Consider the following 18,062-nt stretch of genomic DNA (forward strand, 5'->3'; position numbering starts at 1 on the left):
GAAGATGGTGAATTTTAACTTTCCTAACTTTCCTACCTTGTAAGATCATACTGACCAGAATCTTGCAGGACTCAAAAGAAAAACAATTATATTTTTCAGTCAAATTATTTTGTCAGTGTCTTCTTCCAACATGCAGAAAAAGAATAAGCCCGCTTTTCAACCTGTTTGGTCCTGCTTTGAAAGTTAAAGAGGATGTGTGACTGTTTTCAGTCGTTGTTAAGGCCAAAGGATCCAGCCACGTACTCCTGCCCAGGTTTTGTTTGTTGTCAAAAATTGTTGCCTATTTCTTACTGTATACATTTGTGATTGTGGCACCGTTTACTCAGTGGTAAAGCTATGCATTTTTAGGATGGAATTGCTGAAACTTAATTTGAAGTATTATTTGAGGTATTTTAAAACAGACATGATTCATGACAACTACATGAAGTTTGAGGAATTCAGCTGCACATGATGATCAGCACATGAGGATGTTATAAGAAGACCACAAATGATGGTGCAGCTTGTGGAATGTCTGGTGCAGCTGCTTGAAGTTGATGCAAAGTGAATCACCAGCCTGTGGCCTGTGTGACACCGTGTGTAAATATGCGGTGTGGGTTAAGTTGCTTGTGGTAATGTAATTCTGCTTTTACATGTACACTGTTCACGTCTCATTTATTCTTTTGTAATTAAACATGTATGTAGTTAGTATGTGTTATGTATGTAGTTAGTGTGTCGGATAAAATGAAAGGTTCCAGTCAACAACACACTTTGTAAAGTTTCAGTTTTCTTTGCGCTTGCGATCAATGTAAACTGTTGTTCACTTTTATTTCAGGTTGTGAGTTCAGACGGCGAACAAGGTAAATTAAGCATCACTGATTGCTTATAAATGGTTTGTTTGGCAACATTGAATGACATTCAGTTCTGGCCGGTTTCCTTGCCTCATTCACCTCCATAACGTAAAAGGTTTAAACTGAAAAAAAAATACCAGCTTCTTTATGTTAATTTCATAACATATCAGCCAACCAGAACCTCGTTATCGTCAAGTAGTTATATTTTCACTGCCGATGCGGCAAGCGTTGAAAATTACGCTGGTTTCTCTATTTGCTTTCTATATACTTAAGTTCTTTTAGTAACTGGAAATGTATCTTCCTCAACTAAAGCTGAGGCAGACTCCGATAGGGTGTTTGGAAAACCCGAATAGCGAATACCGAATAGTCCCGAATAGTCCCGAATAGTACGAATAGTCTCGAATTGTGCGAATAGTGGCGAAAAGTGGAGGTAAATATCCATCACTTTCACCGACGCTGAGGTGAATAATTGTTTTAGTATATACCACACAAGCTGAATAATTAGCGGACCAAAACGTTATTTTATGTGTGACAAGCGGTCGGAAATTTTAAAATCTCTCGCGCCGGCTGCTCGGAGGTGAATAGTACTTGCTAATCACCTCCGAGTTAACCAATCAGAGCGCGCGAAAAGCACTATTCACTTGTGTGGTATATACTAATGACGAATAGTCGTCAATAGTCACCGCTTTAGATCTAATATCCTGCGTTAATTAATTATCCAAATAAGCAACAGAATTTCAGGGAATTTATTACCTTTTCTTCTCCGGACTCAGGCTAGGGCTGTCCAACGCCGACATTAAGAAAACAGAAAACACAAGGATAACCTAATAAAGACGTATTTACGCTTTTGCAGCGGTTAAAACAGAAGAAATTACGTTTAGAAACACCTTTTGTCCTGATAAGCGTCTGTGCTTTTTAGCGGGGAAATCCCATCCTACGTTGCTGCGAGGTTGACTGCGAGATACTAGGTACCCTGTTTGCTACGATTTGCCACTATTCGCCACTATTCGCACTATTCGAGACTATTCGCACTATTCGCTATTCGGGACTATTCGCTGTTCGCTATTCGCGATCGACTATTCGTTATTCGCTATTCGGGTTTTCCACTAAAAACTAACTAAAATCACTAAAAACGCAACCTCGAGTATCTGTCCGGACATCTCAGTTCTATTTGTCTACAGAAGTTTCGGTTGAATTAAATTCGAGGACATTTGAAGAACCTCGGGTGACGGTCGGCCGCGTCCCCTGTCTATGCACTAACTTCGGAGATCCTCATGGTAATTTCCCCTGGTATTACAACTTTGGACCCGTGTTACACTTTTCTGCACCCGTTTTACAGGAAAGCCAATCGAAATTTCTGTATTTTTTTGGTTGATTGACTATTATTATAATTGGAAATAGAATATGAGTGGCTATCTTTTAAAAGTTACCAGAATAACAATGATCAGTCTATGTGGGATCACCGTTTTGTGCATTTATTTTTGTTTTCTCTAGTCTCAGAAACGTTGTTTAAGCCCAATGGTCCTGATAAAGCGTTGTCTGGTCACGTGATTTCCTCTGTGACAGTTACTGATGTCAAAGAGTGTATGAAGTTGTGCTTAGTAACCGTGAAGTGCAAGTCGTTTAATTTCAGCGACCAGAAAAAGACATGCGAGATGAGCGGTTCCAAAGCTGCAAAGTCAAGTCTTCAAGATCGGGAGGGCTTCTACTATTACGAATCTTCTTCTTATCAAGTTCTTAAAGAGATGTGAAATAAGCGTTCTCTTGTTTCAATCCTTTACTGTTTCGAGAAAAGCTAAATGTATTTACAGTATATATAGATCGAAAAACCTGATATAACGATCGATACTCTTCACTCTAGTTTAGGAAAATGCATGGAACAGAACTACAATTGGCCAATCTCTTCACATGCACTTCGTTATATCGGTTTCACACCATAGTTTAATGCGTATTATCAAGCATTTGATCAATTCCTTTCGATTCTATAAGATAGTGGCGAATACAATCCCAATTTATTTTCACGGGCTCAGTAGCACGTTTGAGTTTGAGTAACCAACACAGTTCATTTTTAACAATTAGAAGCACTTTCCGCTGTCCTGTCATCAAAAGATATCAAAAGTCACTGACCCCAGATACTAAGATATCACTGGTAACTTGAATAACATCTCTGCAAATTCAGTTGCAATGTACAGACTAAACCTCGAAACGTAATTTTTGATTGGCCGTGCATGGGTTCTGTATAGATCATCAAGTACATGACCTTTAAGTGTAGACTATAATTCCGAACTGTGAACCTATGGTTTCATTTTGAGAAGCTTAAATTGTCTTGATAAATCTGAACCAACTAAAGCTTTTTGGTTACGTTAGATTTGCAGTCAAAACGCCTGAAGCGTTCCGCCTAAAAATGATTAATTCGTTCATTAATCCAGAGCCGCGATATTCGATATTCTAATGGCCGCTACGGTTGGTGATTACATTCAGTTGACTTTTCGAAATTTGAAGCCAAGAATCGAAGCGGCTCTGGATTAATGAACGCATTATTCATTTTATAGGCGGAACGCTTCAGGCGTTTTGACTGTAAAAGAAAAGCGAACTGTTAATCTAGCAGCATGAGAGTTGCTGAGTGCATAGTTGAGAGTTGAGTTTAACGGTGCCTGAATTATTATTATTATTATTATTATTATTATTATTATTATTACTGTTGTTGTTATTTTATTTTATTTTATTTTTTTCTTGCACATTGTAGCCCATTTTAGTGCTAAATAAGAATATCACGCAATTCAACATACCAATTGTTGATTGTTTATTTTGAAAGCTTCATTGCCTTTCACTGGTAATATGAATTACAATATATAGCAACAAACTAGAAAAGACTAATTCCTACTTGCCCTAGCTTATATAAGTCAGCAATAAAATGGCGCCCTTCCTCGAACTAAACCTGCCACAGAAAACTCACGCAACTGTTAAATAGTAACATCAACATCTCCCGGGAATATCAGCACATCTGACCATCTTGTCAGGGTTAGAACATTTGGTATCCGACACATAACAACAACAATAACAACAACAACCGAGGCACTTTCTAAGGGACTTCGGATGAGCATTATTAGTATTTGAGGTATTGGTGCATCATTCGTTAACGCTCAAAGTTTAACATTGAATTTTTAACAGTATTTTACGAAACATTGATCTTCGAATACTTGTGAAATGTTCGTGGCTGAATTAGTTATTTTGTAAGAAGCTTTTCAAGAAATGGGGAATTAATTAAACCGGGTAGCTGTTAATGCTTCGATTTAATCAATACGTTGCCTTTGTTCTCTCCAACACAATTTGTGTTTCCGTAACGTCTTTAAAGGGACTCACTCAATCGTTTGAGAATTGAAAGGCGTTTACTGAAACATTAATTGTCTTTTCCCAAAGTGATTTTAAAGCTTGACACCCAAAAAATGCCCGTTAAGCTAAAACCTGTTCTATATCAGCGATAAATACATGTGAAGGTCTTTTCACTAAAATCCACGCAGAAAAATTGTCCTGTATACATGTACGTGAATAAACACGTGATTTCTTCACAATTGAAGGTACACCAAGATAAGGAAAGCATTCCGAATGAACCTACTTGAGCTATTTGAACAAAAATTACCGAACAAAATATGAAATTGATTTAATTGCCTGAACAATATTTATTGACCTCAACAACAGTACATGTTGTCTCTAACTAATATTCGATTCATCAGTGACAGGAGAATAAAAGCAACTGCAAAAGCCATATATGGGAATGACTTATGCGCGAAGCCTGGTGATGAGTCCACGAATCTAAAAATAGCTTTGATTGTAACAGGGAGCTGCTCCCAGGGGTTATCGGCTCTTCGTCTATGCTACTACAGGACTAATTGCTGTGTTTGATGAGTTATAACAACAGTGCTATTTTACAAAAGAGGTCATTTACAACACTGAGATCATTTGTAATATTAATGGCAAAAGTTACAAGTGGCTCAAAATTTAAATTTTTAATTTAAGATTTTGCCACTTCACTATATAGGAAGTGCAAAATTTTGTGCAAGTTTTCAATATGATGACCGCCCTTGGTTTTCATGAGGCATTCCTTGCATGTATATTATGTCAGTTCTAAAACTCTACATTTTGCATGAATAAAATAAATTAACTAGTGGGTTGACTTCAATTTAAGATTCAAAAGTAGAATTCTCAGTTATGTTTCTTCTTCGCTTCCACGAGGAAGTGAAGTAAACAGAAGCTATTCAGAAAAAAAAAAACTAGAATCCTTGTCAGTTGTGCATTAGATCTTAAAGTTTAATTTAGTGTTTATTATTACTACTATATTATTATTACTATAACTTTGTTTAAATAAAGGCTTAGAGTGCAAATAACACCACGTATTTTACCGAGACTGTAAGTTTGCCTGCATGGCGCTGATTACAGGGAAGGAATTCTTCCACATAGCCAAATCGCTCCCGAATGACCTTCATCGACCTTCTATGAACGGTTTACTGTTTTCTAAAAAACTTACATTTCATTTACATTCCCTCCCCTTCCTATGAATAACGTTTGTTGCTAGTCGCAGACTACAATACCAAAGCCTGTATGCCATATAAGGCGAACAACTCGACGTACTTTCTACCCAGCATTAAGTGTAAACGTCGTTAAAAACAACGAACTAACATTTTCCTGGTTACCATTTCCCAGCTATTTACTTTGAGGCTAAAAGCGTATGATTGTTGTAGTTGGTTTTTAATATTAGCTTATGTCTATAAAATTGAAAATAAAGAAACTTAAAATGTATTTTGTGCACAGCCCAGTGCGTTAATCTTATTTTAACGCCTTCAATATCAGTACCTTCCGCTACAATCACAGCTTACGTTATCGATGTTTCATCCTACCTTTATAAACACTGCTTATTTCTCGGAATTCCTAAGAAATCTTTTCATTCCTAGACTGAGAACTTTTTATACGTCAAATTAAAGTAGGATTCTCAAGTTAAAAAGTTTGGGCAAATAAATTGAACATTACAGATGCCTCAAGAGTAATATAGTTAACTGAACAAAGATTTATTGTACATAGAACAACATGACGTAGGGACAACGTCATAAAATGAAAGTTGTTATAAAAAAAAAAGTTTTATAAAGAGAAACGAGCACTTTTCTTCTAACTGAGAGTTTCCAGCTCTATCTGCGTTGTTAATCCCTCGCGTACCTGTATCGTCTTCATTTCGTCGTCATCTGGACGCAGGAGAAAGCAGAGTCGCTGAAACAAGGAACTCCCAGGGGTTTTTACAATCTTGTATATGGCAACCCCTGGGATCCACAGCATGGACGCTAAGGCCAAAACCCAGCCACAGAACTCTGCCCAACCAGGGTACTGATAGGAACCATAGGAGACCCCGCTCCACTGTATAACGCTGAATAAGAAAACCCCTGGGGAAAGAGTACAGAAATGGAATGAGAACGCACGGCGTTTGGTCATTTAAAGGATAAAAGTTTAAGGGCGATAGTCGTAATTTTAAAACCATTTCACTTTTTTGGTTGCTTTTAAGAAGGGTAATTTTTCCTGGCGTTCGCGACCGGCAGTCAGTTTCACTAACCAAGTCCGCCTTGGACTAGGCGGGAACTCTCGTCCATAAGGCCACCGCAGTTCCTAAATATAGTTCCTTTGGAAAGCAAAGAAAGGCCATGGCTTTATCCAACTGCTATAAGTGAGCTATTCTACAAACGAGTCCAGTGTCTCATAAGAAGGAATTTTGCGAAACCTCAGTAACCATAGAAAAAGGGAGCCATAGGTTTCCTCGTCGCAATAATGATGTTAAGTATTTCATATACAAATGAATCCGTCTTTGAGTGCTTGTAAGAACTAATTATTTTGTTGCCTTCAACCGCACCACCCCCAAACGGGGGATCTAATTACCTACCTAAAATAACAACGGGTGTGCAGAACTTCCAGGCAATGGGCCACCACGGCCATATCTTGTACCCAATCATGGTCTCGATGTCTTTGGCAAACCGATCAGCTCCATACCCCCATGCTACGGTGACGACTTCAAACAAGGCCAGGAACAGTAGAGACACTCCGCCAGATTGCCAATTGTACAAGTTCAGAACGTACATTCCACCCTGAAAAGTATAAGAAGGAGCCTCACACTTTAGGAAGACCCGACGTGAAATAACAAATTCTCCTTACTGGTATCAAGACATTTCTCTTGACAACAGTTGACAGAATTGCATTGATGCCCCGTACTCCTGTCACTCAGCAGAATTAAAATATATGTTCTTTAGAGCTTCGCCATCATGATCCCTTTGCTTTTAACTAACACACGGTTGACACGGTATTAGCGGGGAATGTAATAGTCCCATCCGGTCAACTCATATGGAACGCATTGGAAAGTTGTTCAAAATGTCAAACACTCCACTCTAGAGGTTGAATACTAACCAGACGGGGGGGGGGTGGGGGGGGGGGCAGGTAGACCATAACTGCTCCGTAATCCAGTCAACGACTTATAGCTACCCCCTGGTCCCAGTTGTTCGAAAGCTGGATAACGCTATTCGCCGGATAAAATCACTATCCAGTGCATCCATAGCGTTATCCAGCTTTCCAACAACCCGAACCTGGAATCAAAATACGTATTCTGTGAGAAGAATCTGATAGTGCGTGTAGTATTGTATTTGATGATATAGAACTCCTATCCCTTCCCGAACAGCAGGCTGGTAATCGAGCCTATCCTATGAGCGTGTAGCAAACATACAGTACTGTTTTCCTAGCAAGTGGAGATTACATAGAGAATGTCGCCAAGCTTAAACGCTATCGACGAACTGACAACGTGATCGTTTTGTTAAAGCAGCTTAATTTCAGGCTTCATTTTCACATCTGCCTTTAGGAGTTAAGTAGATATCTGTGATGATCTTTCGCGCCTTAAATGAAGAGAATCAAATAAACACTAATCTAGCTGTATTAATATGAAAGTATATCCTTGGCGCATTACCGAGGAGTCGCCAGACTCCTAGTAAGACTCTTAGAAAGAAGATTGATTTTAAGAGCATTATCAATTCCTTTTTATTTTCTCTAACACTGATAGTCGACTAGAGGGTCCTGCGGACTACAAGAAATAAATTGTGGAGTTTATACTGTGGAGAACGTTTGTTTTTTCAAACCTTCATTAATTATTTCAGTTAAATTTCGTTTCCAGATTAGATATTTTTTTCTCTATTAACAAAACCTTAATCTTCTTTAATCGGATTAGAATAGCTCTGAATACTCAGCCATTTATTCCAAGTAACATCGCACAGCTTTTCATCAAGTAGTTTAACAACTCAGTTTTTTTTTTTTCTTTTGACTATATAATAAATGATTCTGACCTATAGAACCATAATGTTCACATTGAAATAATTTCATTACGAAAAAGATTATAGCGTAGCAGCGCCAAACTGTCTTTAACTTGCTGAATCTGGACATGAATAACTCTATTTAATGTAATTTTGATGATCTCCAGATTTCACAAAACTTGAATTTTCCAAAATTCTCTCATCACGGTTCATTCCGACGAGTTTTAAATTCAAATTTGATCGTTTTGCTAGAGCATCCCACACTGGGGACGAGACAAAAGTTGGGCGAAAAAGGGGTAATGTGAGCAAAAAGCGTATCAAAATGACCAGGCCACAGCTACATGTGGATAACATAAAACGCAAATTAAAATATCCCACCTGCATGACCATAGGAATTCCCAGCAAGAAGCAGAGGAAGCACAGAAAGGCAATAAACAGCTCTTTGCGCTTTTTAAGCACACGTGGATACTCGTCTACAAGGCCGGTCACCACTGCCTCAAACATAGCAAACTGGGTATCCAGGCCTAACGTCAGCAACATGAAGAAGAACATCACGGCCCAGAATGGTGAAATAGGCATCTGAGCAATCCCCTCGGGGTACACCACAAAGGCCAACCCAGGACCGGAAGTCGCCACATCTTTGACTTCTTTACCGGAAACGTGGGCCATGAAGCCCAACACGCTGAAGATTACAAAACCTGCAAACACGCTAGTGCTGCAGTTAATGACTGAAACTATCATGGCGTCCCTGTACACAATAAGCAAATAAAATTTATTAATGATCCGCAATCACAGCTTAGCATTTGATGTTAAACGTCAGTTGCTCACAAGGTCTTTTCCCAAACATACCGGTCTAGTTGTCCGGGAAAAAAAAGTTTATTACTCAACGAAAGCAAGAATTTATGAAGCGGCCCTACGTTTCCTATTTTTAGTTATGTGTGCGACATATCATCTCTCAACGAAATTCAATCCCAGATTGCGAACCAATAGCGATGGAAGTAAATTAATGTTTCACTCAACTGTAATTACTCAGCTGAAACCATTAACGGTTTTCCTTCTTCACATTTGGACTATGCTTTTACATTAGAGAAGTCACACTTTAAGTTGGCATTATCCCCACCTTGTCATTTTAAACCGAGTGTTCTCCTCACCTTCCCAGTTAAAGATACTCTGGTACTTTTCTCTTTTCTCAATGATATCTAATTTATTTCAGACTTGCACTTTCAGTACCTAGATTATTTCTCACGTTCCCGCCTGAAATCATCAGTCCATTTCCCGGTTTATACCGGTCTTACCTGAAACAGTTGTTGTGAAACTGGTTGAAGCTTCCCATAGTAATGAGCGAGCCAAATCCTATCCCAAGAGAATAAAATATCTGCGTGGCGGCCGTAGCCCACACGCTGGCATCGCCCAGCTTCTTGAAGTCAGGCTTCAGATAGAACTCGATACCCTTCGAAGCACCAGGTAAGGTCACCCCCCGGATAAGCAAAACAACGAGCACCACATAGGGGAAGGTAGCAGTGAAATATACAACCTTCCCAGAAGACTTAATCCCTTTCCACAGACAAAAGTACACCAGGATCCAGGCCACGATCAGAGCAACTAACAGTTCCACCCGCATGGAACCGAGGTCTTCCATGTTGTCTGGGATTTGGAGAACATAATTTTCCCAGAACTCTTTGCTGGGGGAGTTGCCACCTACTGGCGCCAAGGACGCGACGCTGCTTGGAGTCGCTGTACCGTTAATGGTATCGTTAAGGGTTGTGCTGTTAGTGACAACGTTACTCGATTTCTTGGAGAGTGTACAGTTGGATGTGTTCCACCAGTTGTCACAATTTGCCCACGGGACGATGCTTGCAAATGATTTAAACATGTAGTACAGACACCACGCGATGATGACATTGTAATACACACAGCAGAGAAAAGAAACGACCAGCATTGAAAAACCCACACCTGAAAATACAACAGCTTTGAACTTAAAGGCTGACAAAGAATGAGCCGTTTACTCACTTTCAATTAATTTAAACACATTTTAATAAAAGATTTGGTGGTAAATTAAAGTAGAACACTAGGCAGAACGTACACGTACACATACTGAAGAAGGGCCAAGCCCGAAACGTGCAGTAAACTCTACTGTTGGGCACTTTCAAGAGTTCTTTCGGTTCATATCTAGAAAGACCACCTGCCCACGTTACTTGGTTAGATGATTTTACTTACTACTGCCGCGTGCAAATACTAATGCACCACATAATACAAAGATTTGTGACTTCGCTTTTCTAAAGTCTAACGCTGTTGACTACATCAAGCTCACAGAAAACAGTTGCATGCCATAATCCCCATTGTCATGTACATACATGGCGTCAAGTTTGCAAAATACGAAAAGTATTAAAGAAATATTGGACAAGAAATAGCGGCACAGTTCCGTGCAAGTTACTTTGATAAATTTAACATTAATCAAAAAGTTATGCTCCTCGTAGACAAAATCTTCCAGGTTAAACATTGTCACATTTACAACCTGTAGTTATAAGGATACGTCACTAAATTGGGCGTCTTTGTTTGTTTCAACAACGGCGGCAAAAATTGAGGAACAGAGAAAAAACGGTTGGAATTCAAATTCACGAAAGAAAAGAAAACTGATCATTTTCAACACTAGAATTTCCCTCATCCAATTATGAAATAAATAGATAATTGCCAACCTTAAATTCAGGGGAACCTTGGCCGTTTCTCCTGTGAAAGTTCATGGGTTGTGGCTTTTTTCACCGTCAAAGTGCAATTTGGTTCAATTTTCTCGGGTTGGCGAAAAACCGCACCGTCTAGCGTGAAAGGAAAAGAAACCAGCGAAAAAACCGCAAATTTAAACTGCGTCAGTCTCGACTACGTTTTTGATAATTTTGTTACTGACGAAAATGAAAACAGCCTTGAAGCAGCGCTTGAATTTCTTCATTTGCAAAAGGAACTATTATCAATTAAGCTTAAGGGGACTGCAATGGCAGAGCTCGTCGAAAAAAAATTGATATTTTAAGAAGACAAGAGAAAGGAGTTGAGACGTACACTGATTTTAGCTCACATCCAACCAAACAAACGAGAAAATCTCGCCTTAACGAGGACGACTGGAATTTACATAAGGACTTTCAATCAGGAGTTTCAATTAATTTAACAACAACTTACGCGAGATCATGTAAAAAATGTATCGAGTAGAGTTGGTGTGTTTATGCCACACAAACACTAGCTACCCAAATATATTAAACATTCTCATACAAAAACATCGACATTTTCACAGTTTCCCGCAGGAAAACTGAAGAATGTTTCGCCGCTTGATATTTTGTTTGGAATCAGAGGATTTTGTCTAGACTTAATAATTTTGAGTTGTGGTATTCGCGGAGATTTAAATATACATTTACGTTCTTTAAGAGGCTTTCCTAGTAATTGGTGGACATTTTCTGGCGCGAGATAATTGCTTCCACGTATAAAAAATAATTTCCATTTCTGACCAGATGTCCTAATAAGGGATTTCTCATAATGAGATAATCATCAGTTTAATATTTTGCCTTGCTGAAACACGCTTCACTCTGTCAAGTGCTCATTGAAGCTTCGTTTTCGAATTTAGCTTGATTGAATTGAGTAAAGAACATACGAGTCGACCTAATGTTGAATTTATACCAGTCTGTCAGCTAAGTATATACAAGTTTTAAAATGGGTATTGTTGATTTACAAGGAAACTTTATCACAAGTCCTAGAAGATCACAATAAATAGAAGTATTCTAAACAACAGCGGTTTTTCTTGTGGAAATCGCACAAAAATATGTGCTTCGTAGAATGGCGTCATTATAAAAGCGCTTGATTGACCCGTGCTGCGCTACAAATAAAATTTCTACTCGTCTGAGAGGGAAAAATAACTAACAATGTGTAAATTATTATGAATATTGCATGTTGTGCGCGGACAAAACTGTAACAGTATTCCACTTCATAAATTAGTTATATACTTCTTACTACATTTTCAACAAAGAATGCTTCGGGTCTGTTCTTGTGTGAATAAACGTCTTTTTTTTTTTCTTTTTTTTTTTCGAATGACTCGTTATACTTAAGGGAACCTTTTTCCCTCCTGTAAATCAGGCGCGTCTTAACAACTTTATGAAAAATAAACTCATTCCAAGATTTTGCGGTATAAATGAAAAATTATTAAAACATTTCCATTCATCTCTAAGATCAAATCAATGAAACCCTTACAACACGAAATGTTTAAGAAAAAAAATTGTCTAAAGCTTCGAAAAAACTTGGCTAAAATATTATTGCAAAAACAGGTAAAAATCGAACATGCTGATACATGTTCTTTTCTTCAACGAGAAAAATACCCCGAACACATCATAGCATTTACATTTCTTATAGTAAGTCAGCAAGCGAAAGCAAACCTAACGAATAAAATTCATCGTTCTACTCAGAAGAATCACGTACGCTTACCTTTCGCCAAAGGACATATCGCAGCCCAAGAAGTAACTGGTCCTAAACTCACGTACTGCCCCAGAGCAAGTTCCATGAAGAACAAAGGCATGCCGCATAAGAACAGCATACACACGTACGGAATTAGGAACGCGCCGCCGCCGTTCTCAAAACACAAGTAAGGGAAACGCCAAACGTTGCCTAACCCCACCGCGTAGCCGATACATGCCAAGAAAAACTCCACTTTCTTTCCCCATTTTTCACGTTCTTCTAAATTGATTTCCACCTCTACTTTGTAGTCGTCGTTTTCTTCAGGCAGGAGATCACTGTCTGCGGCACCGTTGAGGGCCACCTTCTTCTCGTCGAGTTCCATGTCTTCTTTCTAAGAACACAAGTACATGAATTGTACGTTTAATCGATTCGTCGACGTCAGGAATGTGTATAAATTAACAAGGGTTAAAGTGAAGGCACAACACCCAGCCGCGAACTAACAAGCGCTCTCTTCGTTACGCCATGAATATTTACCCTTCCCTTTAGTCGCGTTAGATTGGTCAAAGGGACAGGCGCGCAATCAAAGCCCTCATATTTGGTTCCTTATAAAGAAACATTTAAGCACCCCACTCCCATTGGTCGGAAAGCGCGCCATTATCTTCACCCTTAATGTTAGTTTATTTTGATAAAGTAGGTTGTAAATTAAGATTATTAACGGTTGATGCCAGGTGTTTCACGAAACGCACTCGGGAAATAAACTCCTCATCTTCGATACGAAATTGTTTTGAAATCTTTCGACCAGTAAAATACTTTCAAGCGCAGTGACGCAAAAGATATCTGGTAGACACTGATTTTGGCCGTGATTTCAGAAAAGCCCACAAAAAATGTTTCCTTTCAACCTGGTGGGTAGTTTTTTTTAGTGGTTTTAATTGTTTCGCAAAATTTTTTTGGATTAATGAGCCCACAATATGAAAAATGTCCGCATGACGCCCTCAGATATATTTTCTTTTCTAATCCCACTGTATAAACGATAACTTTTTCACCGTTGCAATAAAACGGTTTCCGAAATTGAAAAGTTCATGCAATTTGTACTCTAATTGACAGTTATCTCTAAAGGAATTCTTTGTTGAATTACAATAAAATTGCGTTAAAATTAGAAGATAATGATCTCGCAATTTCAAATAACAAACTGATTTTACACCTATTCCAAGGACTTCTTTATACCTGCGTTAGCTACCCTTGAAAAAACCTTGTACATCCTATTTGGTTCTATAGAAACATTCACTACCGCATAAGTAACAAGATCTATTTTCACAAGTTGGTTTGCAGTTCATCAGTATATCGTAAAGTTGACCAGCAAGTTTTCAAACGTTCTCAGCACGCCATTACAAAAACTATTATACTATTTACAGTTTGAAAATGCCGGAACAAAAGGGAGATGTCTAGAGCGCTCAAGAGCAAAGATATTATTCAATCCTGCCCTTAAAACTCGCTTTAACATCTCTGGATGTGGCGTTCGTCTCTAACATCTGATAATAACAACATTGCGAATGTCCTATCCTCAACAAAGTCTACTATTCTACACCATTCTACACATTCTAGAGTATTCAATCATTTGCATTATCACCTACGGTAAACTTCTTGAAGGTTGAAGTCTAAATTCAATAACTTAGAAGAATATTTCAAGTGTCTGTGTTGTAACATGACTTGAATTCCAGACTAAAGCGACATCAAAAAACCATATCAACAGCGTTGAGACTATTTAGAAACTGCTCCAGAAAAACATCAACAACAAAAAAACTATGCAATATTTATCAAACTTTATCACTATACATCATTTTCAAATATGATCTGTCGCCACTCTTGTATCGAAAGCTTTAAAAGTGTCACAAACTTGTACAGGCGCCGCAATAAGACTTGCCTGCCAATTGTCCTAGTTTCACTTACAAGCCGACACCCTGGATGCAGTTTGTCAGAAGTACAAGCTGTATCTGGCTGTAACTTCCGTACACCAGACTAATATTCTGTAAATTGAATCTAAATACATTACTCGCGAATTTGGTTTCTCTTCCATTAACAACTTAATGGAAGGAAGTTAAAACCCTTTAAGAATTCCTATCTTTAGTGCCCACGTTGGAGATTGTGAAATCCATTTTTTTCCCCCACTGTAGGTAACTAACTTAAGAGCCACTGTCTATAAATATGAAGGATCCCACGACAGAACCGAAAATCCGAATTTTCTTTTATTGCGTCAAACCATTTTGGTGAACTATTTTCAGACATATTCTTTAAAACCTCCAGCGAGTTAACGTTTTTGTGAAATCTAGGAAAGTTGGAAAAACCGCTCGGTCAACCAAGATGGCAGATGGAATTTAGGCAAAATTGAGCATTTTCAACAGGCTAGAACAGAACTTGCCTTGATTTCATATTCACACATTTTGTAATTTACACTTTCAATTAATCAATTCTCTGAGCAAAACATCAACTTGAAGTAAATGCGTTTTGTCTACTTTTTTGTTTTTTACATGCCAAATTTCAGCTGATTTGATAGGGTCATAACACTTCTAGTATAGGAATATCTCGACAAATAAGAAGTTCTAAAAAATAGAACATTGCTATGGGAATACCATATCTAAATGGTTAGTTTGGTCCGTGAAAATTTAGCTTGTTAGACGAAAAACTATGAAGGGCATTTTAGGCAATTGCGCCATTTTTAGACGACCGAGCGAAAACTTCGATTTCATCAGTGATCTTTATAAACATAATTCGACATGAGTCATAACACAAAGTATTCTACGGCTAACTCCGCGAGCGGGCAAGATGAATCAAATCCTGCGCTGAGATTGGCCGCCCGAGCGGGCAAGATGGAGCTATCTTGCCCGCTCCGGACTAGCCGCCGTGTCCCGCAAGAAAAATTGCCCCGAAAACCATATAATAAATCCTTTATTGACCAAGCTTGTTCGGTCAAGATGGCTGGATATTGGCCTCGTTCTTTTTTTTGCGAGTTTATAGACCTCGACTCCGTCTCGGTCCATAAACACGCGAAAAAAGAACTTGGCCAATATCCAGCCATCTTGACATCACACTCAATAACCCATACTTATTATATGTCTAGCTTCGTGGGCGGGCAAGATAAACCAAATCCTGCGCTGTGATTGGCTACCTGAACAGGCAAGATAGCGCTATCTTGCCCGCTCGGGATTACCTGCTGCGTCCCGCAAGTAAATAGTGTTCTTTTTCCGTATGATAAATTCTTTTCCGTGTTTATGGACCTCGACTCCGTCTCGGTCCAAAAAGACGCAAAAAAAAGAACTTGGCCAATACCCATGCAGCCATCTTGATCGAACAAGCTTGGTCAATAACCATGCATATTTATTTTTTTCTCGGTTCGTAACCGGGCGGAATGAATTCAATTGAGTGTTTTGAAGTTGAGAGAGTTTGTTTGGTTGTTTGTAGCTCGGCGCTGTAATATGGCGCGGAATCCTTGCTTTCTTTCGCCGTACAATTTTATATAAAAAATGAATCAATTCCAGTCGAGTTTACCTCTCTGATCGTTGATGTATTTAAGAGAATTTATGTGGGATACACTTAGCCAACTTCCTCACTTTCTGCTATTCAATTTACAGTGGAAAGTGTGACTTCACGTGATTCGCAAAGACTGACAGCAATTGTTTTTGTAGTACAACTTCAAATGTGCAATACCTGAAAATATCCATACTCCCCCATAGAAGGGATTGGAATTTCCTGGGGGGTGGGGGGTTCTTTAAGACCGAAAAATTTAAAGAAATGTATCAAGTTTAATTGGAATTTCCAGAGGGGTGGGGGGGGGGGGGTCTTGGAAAAACTCCCTTCCGTGGGGGAGGTATGGATATTTTCTGGAACTACACAATTTCACACCGGAAAAAAAAATGGAGATCTGCACTGGTGAACTAAATTAGCACTGACATAAAGTAGTTCGAAATAAATGTGTTCTTTAATACATCTTTCTGTGTCTAGTATCTGAGTTACTCGCTCGTTGCGAAGATTTTTTTACGAATCGTTAGTAGACGGCACGTACGCCGATTCAATGGCAAAGTTGCGTAAACAAACCCATTCGTAATTCAAACCATTTGCCGCGGGGAAAATATACATGTTTCAGTGATATTTGCAGGCCTAAGTCGGTCCATATTGGGAAAAACCTGCCCTCTGTCTGGGAATATGGGCCCTGGCGTGCGGCCTCAGGACCTCGGAAACAGTTTTTTCCAATACGGAACCCCCGGCCGACAAATACCATATAGATATGTTCTTAGGCATCGTGTATCGCAACGGAAGAAACTCTGTGGTAGTTGCCTTGGACATGGTCACTTCTCGAGATCTTGTCCAAAGGGATATTCTTGTCGGAAACCAGGATGTGGAAGGAAGCACCATTCACCTCTTCACCCTTGTGGGAGCGGAGGAACCATTGGACCCGAAGTAAAACAAGACAGCGCCAATCAGCAACCCATTATTCAAGACCAGAGTTCGGTTGGTGGAACAGCCTCAACCGTCACTGAGTCCAACCCCTCCTCAGTTACTGAATCAAGCACATTTGCAGTATCCAGATATTCCATTCCAGTGGAACCCACAGCGAGTAACAGACCAAGGTCGTCCCAGTAAGAGTCAGTGGGCCAGGCAGCAATAAACAGCTTGCCACGTGCGCCTTCTTAGACAGTGGGTCGGACACTACACTCTGCTTCAGAAGTCTGCTAGAAAAATTGAGCCTTAAAGCGAACCCACTGATTTCACCTTTTCAACGGTCAATTATGAGGGAAAGGAACATGGCCATCAAACCCGCCTAGATATAGAAGCACTTGACGGACAAACAAAGTTTACTCTTGATCAGGTTCTGACAACGGAGAGCCTACCCATTGGCGAGAGGCACTTTGCCAGCAATAGAGAACTGAGAAAATGGCCGCATCTTGATGGCGTCAGTCTTCCTGAAATAGAGAAGCATAGTGTCTCGATTCTTATTGGCAGTGACCGACCAGATATTATCGATGACAATTCAGAGATCAGGAGAGGAGATAGAGGCCAGCCTTATGCTGTGAATACTCCCTTAGGATGGACAGTGTATGGTCCAATGGGTGAACCTAACGGTGATGGTGTCCCCATCAATGTCAATAGGAGTGATCATGAAGAGACACTAAGTATGCAGCTGGAGCATTTGTACAATACCGAGTTCAAGGATACTCTCATGGATGTTGAAGAGAGTTTGTCACTTGAAGACCGAAGAGCGAAGCAGATTATGGATGAATCAGTGGTCCTCGTCAATGGCCACTATCAACTCAAGCCGCCTTTCCGACACAATCACGGAAGAGACTGCACTGGTTGAGAAAGAAGATGGAAAGGGATCCTGAATTTCACCGGCAATATGCAAGTGTTATCAATAAATATCAGGAAGAAGGATCCTCGAGACAAGTTCCAGATGAAGAAGTTTCTTCCCTCAAACTAATTTGGTACT

The 18,062-nt window shown here is 39.4% G+C and overlaps 1 protein-coding gene across 2 annotated transcripts in view; it reads right to left on the minus strand.

The window, feature by feature from the left end:
• Window positions 1-3,553: 3,553 nt before the first annotated feature.
• Window positions 3,554-18,062, minus strand: part of LOC145465965 (sodium- and chloride-dependent GABA transporter 1-like) — a 36,521-nt gene continuing 22,012 nt past the window's right edge. For both annotated transcript variants that reach the window (XM_081449739.1, XM_081449740.1), the window contains exons 3-7: window positions 12,614-12,974; window positions 9,451-10,108; window positions 8,534-8,903; window positions 6,748-6,949; window positions 3,554-6,256 (exon numbers count right to left, since the gene is read on the minus strand). In XM_081449739.1, coding sequence (XP_081305865.1) covers window positions 5,988-6,256; window positions 6,748-6,949; window positions 8,534-8,903; window positions 9,451-10,108; window positions 12,614-12,974 — 1,860 coding nt within the window. In that variant the 3' untranslated portion in view covers window positions 3,554-5,987. The remainder of the gene's footprint in view (window positions 6,257-6,747; window positions 6,950-8,533; window positions 8,904-9,450; window positions 10,109-12,613; window positions 12,975-18,062) is intronic.

The sequence above is a fragment of the Orbicella franksi genome, chromosome 13 (assembly GCF_964199315.1).
Source record: "Orbicella franksi chromosome 13, jaOrbFran1.1, whole genome shotgun sequence".
Lineage (NCBI taxonomy): Eukaryota > Metazoa > Cnidaria > Anthozoa > Scleractinia > Merulinidae > Orbicella > Orbicella franksi.